General features: G+C 40.3%; 1 protein-coding gene across 1 annotated transcript; it reads left to right on the top strand.

Moving 5' to 3' along the window:
- Positions 1-5279: 5279 nt before the first annotated feature.
- Positions 5280-6553, top strand: LOC117531909 (alpha-(1,3)-fucosyltransferase 9-like). Its single transcript, XM_034195098.1, has 2 exons — positions 5280-5354; positions 5441-6553. The coding sequence occupies exons 1-2, from the start codon at positions 5280-5282 to the stop codon at positions 6212-6214; spliced, it is 849 nt and encodes a 282-aa protein (XP_034050989.1). The 3' UTR covers positions 6215-6553.
- The last annotated feature ends 81 nt before the right edge of the window (positions 6554-6634 follow it).

Genomic DNA, 6634 nt, shown 5'->3' with positions numbered 1-6634 from the left:
TAATTACGACGTTTACTGGGTGAAGAAGCCAGATGAGGTAATCCTGGACTGGCATGGTTACACATGCTTTGTGGTTGCAAGTCTGGTTGGAAATGACATTTGAGACAACCTATGGTACTGAAATGAATATTCACGGGTGACAGCTCTGGTGGACATTCTGCAGTCAGCATGCCAAATGCACCCATACAATAATCATGCAGTGTAAGCACTATATTTAATTTAACCTTTATTTAACCAGGTTAGTCCCATTGAGATCACAATCTCTTTTGCAAGGGAGACCTGGGCAATTATAAAGTTTCCAATTCACCTAACCTGCATGTCTTTAAATGTGGGAGGAAACCGGAGCACTCGGAGGAAACCCACGCAAACACAGGGAGAACATGCAAACTCCACACACAGAACGGCCACAGGTGGGAATCGATCCCATGGCCTCCCATGGCCTGTGAGGCAACAGTGCTAACCACTAAGACACCGTGCTGCCAAAGTATCTTAGTGCCACACCTCCCAGGTGGATGGATCATCTTAGCATTGGTGAAGTCCTCACAAAAATTCAAGGAAAACAAACATTTTCTATGCACAGAGGAAACCTCAGACGTTTTACTTCAATTAATGAAAAATGTGAACAAAAAAAAAAAGACCTGCATTTATATTTTTGTTGAGTATATTTATTTATTTCTTGTTTATGAATGTGTAAAAGCTTGATAGTTTCTTTTTAAGTGTTAAACATTTTTGTCACATTTATGACATGGTGCACAGCTGCCGAGGAGTGTCAGCTTCGGAAGGAGATTGAAATCAAAAGCAAATCAGTGAAAATATTTATGTAATATTTATTCAACGGAGGCATGATATGACAAATCTCATCTGTGCTCGTGACGCTGTCACCTATGCAGTGATTACTGAACTTGATGTGAACGTAGTTAAATTGTGTCATGTACAACAGTGTATTTTTGGAGATTACGTAGCTGTCATTTTTTTCCCCCATATTTTTAATATTTGCTTTTGGAAATCCCACAAGCTTCATACAAATGTGCATCGTGTTCTGTGGTTGTAGGTGGCGTATGTTGAAAATGATCCCAGTCATCTCCCACCAGCGGGTGTGACACGATTGACTGAGTCAGCTTATTTTGTGTATTATCACATGTGAGACGTCATTGTGTAATTTGACATCATCAGTAGAGTTATGCTACAGGATGAAACTCCCACACATTTTGATTTGATCATCAAAAGCCTGTAATGTGTAAATGAATATGTTGATTGTAAAAGCACAATTTGAACAAACGTTATCAATCCTTTGCTAATTTTTGTGTGCAACTCTACACCCATTCCACACATTCACCTTTAAAGGGGCCATATCACGCAATGTGTGTGTGTGTGTGTCTGTGCACGCGCCAGCCAAGCATCCCCAAATCACATTGTTACATACAACCCCAATTCCATTGAAGTTGGGACGTTGTGTAAAATGTAAATAAAAACAGAATACAATGATTTGAAAATCCTCTTCAACCTATATTCAATTGAATACACCACAAAGACAAAATATTTAATTTTCAAACTGATAAACTTTATTGTTTTTGTGCAAATATTTGCTCATTTTGAAATGGATACCTGCAACATGTTTCAAAAAAGCTGGGACAGTGGTATGTTTACCACTGTGCTGCATCACCTTTCCTTCTAACAACACTCAATAAGCGTTTGGGAACTGAGCACACTAATTGTTGAAGCTTTGTAGGTGGAATTCTGTCCCAGTCTTGATGTACGACTTCAGTTGTTCAATAGTCCGGGGTCTCCGTTGTCGTATTTTGCTCTTCATAATGCACCACACATTTTCAATGGGTGACAGGTCTGGACTGCAGGCAGACCAGTCTAGTACCCGCACTCTTTTACTACAAAGCCACGCTGTTGTAACACGTGCAGAATGTGGCTTGGCATTGTCTTACTGAAATAAGCAGGGACGTCCCTGAAAAAGACATTGCTTGGATGGCAGCACGTGTTGCTCCAAACCCTGGATGTACCTTCCAGCATTGATGGTGCCATCACAGATGTGTAAGTTGCCCATGACATGGGCACTAACACACCCCCATAACATCACAGATGTGTAAGTTGCCCATGACATGGGCACTAACACACCCCCATACCATCACAGATGCTGTCTTTTGAACTTTGCGCTGGTAACAATCTGGATGGGCTTTTTCCTCTTTTGTCCGGACGACACGATGTCCATGATTTCCATAAACAATTTGAAATGTGGACTCATCAGACCACAGCACATTTTTCTACTTTGCGTCTGTCCATTTGAATGAGCTTGGGCCCAGAGAAGGTGGCGACGTTTCTGGAGTTAATTGTGAGGTTTTTTTTGTTTGTTTTTGTTTTTCAAGACAATTCTGTGCAAAACCATGTCAAAATTTTATGCAAGATGAGCCGGCAGCTTTGCAGTGAAAACAGACGTGTTTGAAGTTATTGTCATTTTGATATTTCACTGTAAAATGGACCATTAATGTAAATTAGGATAAACTGAAGTATTTTTCTTATGGAAGTTGTTTTAAATGCTGTAGTGAGATCTGTAAATGAATTGTCATCTGGAACAAAGCATCCTTTCCCCATGTGTGGAGCACATCGAACAACGTCCGTCAGCGTCTAAATGTCATCACTACAAGCACACATTATCAGGCGATGAATAATTCCACTGTCTTTCTGAGGAAAGTCGGTGCTTGAAGAGGCCACGATCACAGAAGATGAAAGATGCTTTGAAGCGACTGCGCTAACGCAAGCGTTTCATCACGAACCCCAGACTTCATTCGATGAAGGATTAATCATGAGTGTGGAACGTCTCACCGCAACGCTACACCTACTCTGGACATTTCCTTGTGTGGAAATTTTGACTCACTGTGTTACTGTTGTGACATCATGAGCTCTCTGCCAAATCTGTGTTTCTATTGTATGGCGCAATCATATGTACAACCCCTGGTAATAATTATGGAATCACCGGCCTCAGAGGATGTTCATTCAGTTGTTTAATTTTGTAGAAAAAAAGCAGATCACAGACATGACACACTAAAGTCATTTCAAATGGCAACTTTCTGGCTTTAAGAAACACTATAAGAAATCAAGAAAAAAAAATTGTGGCAGTCAGTAACGGTTACTTTTTTAGACCAAGCAGAGGGAAAAAAATAAGGACTCACTCAATTCTGAGGAATAAATTATGGAATCACCCTATAAATTTTCATCCCCAAAACTAACACCTGCATCAAATCAGATCTGCTTGTTAGTCTGCATCTAAAAAAGAGTGATCACACCTTGGAGAGCTGTTGCATCAAGTGGACTGACATGAATCATGGCTCCAACACGAGAGATGTCAATTGAAACAAAGGAGAGGATTATCAAACTCTTAAAAGAGGGTAAATCATCACGCAATGTTGCAAAAGATGTTGGTTGTTCACAGTCAGCTGTGTCTAAACTCTGGACCAAATACAAACAACATGGGAAGCTTGTTAAAGGCAAACATACTGGTAGACCAAGGAAGACATCAAAGCGTCAAGACAGAAAACTTAAAGCAATATGTCTCAAAAATCGAAAATGCACAACAAAACAAATGAGGAACAAATGGGAGGAAACTGGAGTCAACGTCTGTGACCGAACTGTAAGAAACCGCCTAAAGGAAATGGGATTTACATACAGAAAAGCTAAACGAAAGCCATCATTAACACTTAAACAGAAAAAACAAGGTTACAATGGGCTAAGGAAAAGCAATCGTGGACTGTGGATGACTGGATGAAAGTCATATTCAGTGATGAATCTCGAATCTGCATTGGGCAAGGTGATGATGCTGGAACTTTTGTTTGGTGCCGTTCCAATGAGATTTATAAAGATGACTGCCTGAAGAGAACATGTAAATTTCCACAGTCATTGATGATATGGGGCTGCATGTCAGGTAAAGGCACTGGGGAGATGGCTGTCATTACATCAGCAATAAATGCACAAGTTTATGTTGATATTTTGGACACTTTTCTTATCCCATCAACTGAAAGGATGTTTGGGGATGATGAAATCATTTTTCAAGATGATAATGCATCTTACCATAGAGCAAAAACTGTGAAAACATTCCTTGCAAAAAGACACATAGGGTCAATGTCATGGCCTGCAAAAAGTCCGGATCTTAATCCAATTGAAAATCTTTGGTGGAAGTTGAAGAAAATTGTCCATGACAAGGCTCCAACCTGCAAAGCTGATCTGGCAACAGCAATCAGAGAAAGTTGGAGCCAGATTGATGAAGAGTACTGTTTGTCACTCATTAAGTCCATGCCTCAGAGATGCAAGCTGTTATAAAAGCCAGAGGTGGTGCAACAAAATACTAGTGATGTGTTGGAGCGTTCTTTTGTTTTTCATGATTCCATAATTTTTTCCTCAGAATTGAGTGATTCCATATTTTTTTCCTCTGCTTGATCTAAAAAAGTAACCGTTACTGACTGCCACAATTTCTTTTCCTGATTTTTTATAGTGTTTCTTAAAGCCAGAAAGTTGCCATTTGAAATGACTTTAGTTTTGTGTCATGTCTGTGATCTGCTTTTTTTCTACAAAATTAAACAACTGAATGAACATCCTCCGAGGCCGGTGATTCCATAATTTTTGCCAGGGGTTGTCTATCTCATATCTTTAGCTGGTGTCTAATCCATCAGTATATGGAAAAGAAATCACAGTGTAAATATCCCAGTGATATCCACATGTTTAACTGTAATGTCCACAGCAAGAGATGTCCAGTGAGTTGAATCAGTTTCACTCCTGACCACATGATGGCAGTGGTGCAGGCTGTCCTTAACTGTTGTGCAGGCATTTGTTGTTGTGATCTGCTTTTTTTCTACAAAATTAAACAACTGAATGAACATCCTTCGAGGCCGGTGATTCCATAATTTTTGCCAGGGGTTGTACAGCAGGTTTCATGATGTTGTTTTTGGTGGCTTTATGGAACAAAAGACTTATTGTTTCTGCTGTCAATACCTCTTCTGTTTTCATTTCCTTATGTGTGCACAAAGAGGATCTGCCTGTATGTCCCCTGATTTTGTGGATAAATCATAGAAGCAGAAGAAGTGACGCCTCTGACCCTTAAAGCAACAGCGTCGTTAAATCTGCTGTGTGAAGTGGCTGAACACGGAAGTTTCAATACAAATGGTATTTCAATAGAATAGGGATTATTTTTGCCAAAATGTTGTGTTTTGCCAAATGTTGTTTTGAACTGTAGCTGTCTAATAGTGTCAAGAAAATAAAGAAAAGCAAACCAGTTAATCATGGTGTTATTTTTGGAGACAGAAAGACACTTCTGTCTTGATGAGTCCAAAGTGTATCACACAGATACACATAGGGTGTGTCCAACTCAATTACACTTTCAACACTGTAATCTGACTGCAAAGTGAGGCGCAGCACGGTAAGGACTTGTATTTACTTAAAGGGCATATCTTATTCCATCCATCACAGAGACATTAGCACTGACCTGTCCAACCTGCCACCGCTCCAGCGACCACCCTTCCAGAAATGGATATGGATGAACTTGGAATCTCCGTCGCACTCCTCCCAACTTCCTGGGATTGAGAACCTGTTTAATCTGACCCTTAATTATCGTCAGGATGCTGACATTGAAGTGCCTTATGGGTCCATAGTAGCAGCGGAGGGTGAAGAGGACTTCGTCCCACCCAGCAAAAGCAAGTTGATTTGTTGGATTGTGAGCAACTGGAACCCAGACCACGTGCGTGTGAAATACTACAATGAGCTTTACAAACACATTGAGGTGCATGCGTTTGGGCAAGCTTTTGGGGAATACATCTCAGACCAAGACTACTTCCCCACAATCGCTAGCTGCAAGTTCTACCTTTCATTTGAAAACTCCATCCACAAGGACTACATCACTGAAAAATTGTACAACCCGCTCTCTGTGGGGACGGTACCAGTGGTTCTCGGCCCACCTAGGCAGAACTATGAGAACTTTGTCCAGGGAGACGCCTTCATCCATGTAGATGACTTCACGTCGCCTAAAGAACTGGCCGACTACTTACTGCTCCTGGACAAGAATGAGGAAATGTACCTCCGGTACTTTGAGTGGCGACATCACTTTAAAGTGAAGAAGGCATTCTTTTGGGCTGAGCACACATGCCTGGCTTGTGAGTACGTGCGTAGGCACAAAGAATACAAGACATTCAACAACCTTGACAAATGGTACTGGGGCTGATAATCCTTTGTATGGCTGTGCAGCGATTGTTTCGATGTTGAAGGCTGTGCTTTAAGATTTTTTTTTCTTGTCTCAACATAAAATATCATTGCTATTCAACCTGAAGATTGAAGATCTGAATGATCCAGTAATGAATGGTCCATATGAGATGTTTTTCTTTGAATGCAAGCTAGTGGTAAGCCATAATTTGCATTTTTTGTACTGCTAATCAATGATTTAATTCAAATGCACTGCTTTTATTTTCGTTTTAACGTTACCCATAACCCACTTGAAGCTTTATACTCAACTAAAATATAACTGTGACACATTCCTGTTGACTCCTATTTTTCACGAGATGAAGTAAAACGTAAATTTTTTTCTATGTAATTTGTTTAAATCTGTGTTAGTGAGCAGTTCACTCTTGCCAAGATACGAGTAATA

The sequence above is a fragment of the Thalassophryne amazonica genome, chromosome 19 (assembly GCF_902500255.1).
Source record: "Thalassophryne amazonica chromosome 19, fThaAma1.1, whole genome shotgun sequence".
NCBI lineage: Eukaryota > Metazoa > Chordata > Actinopteri > Batrachoidiformes > Batrachoididae > Thalassophryne > Thalassophryne amazonica.
The sequence above is the reverse complement of the archived record's forward strand: the minus strand, read 5'-3'. Positions and strand labels throughout refer to the sequence as shown.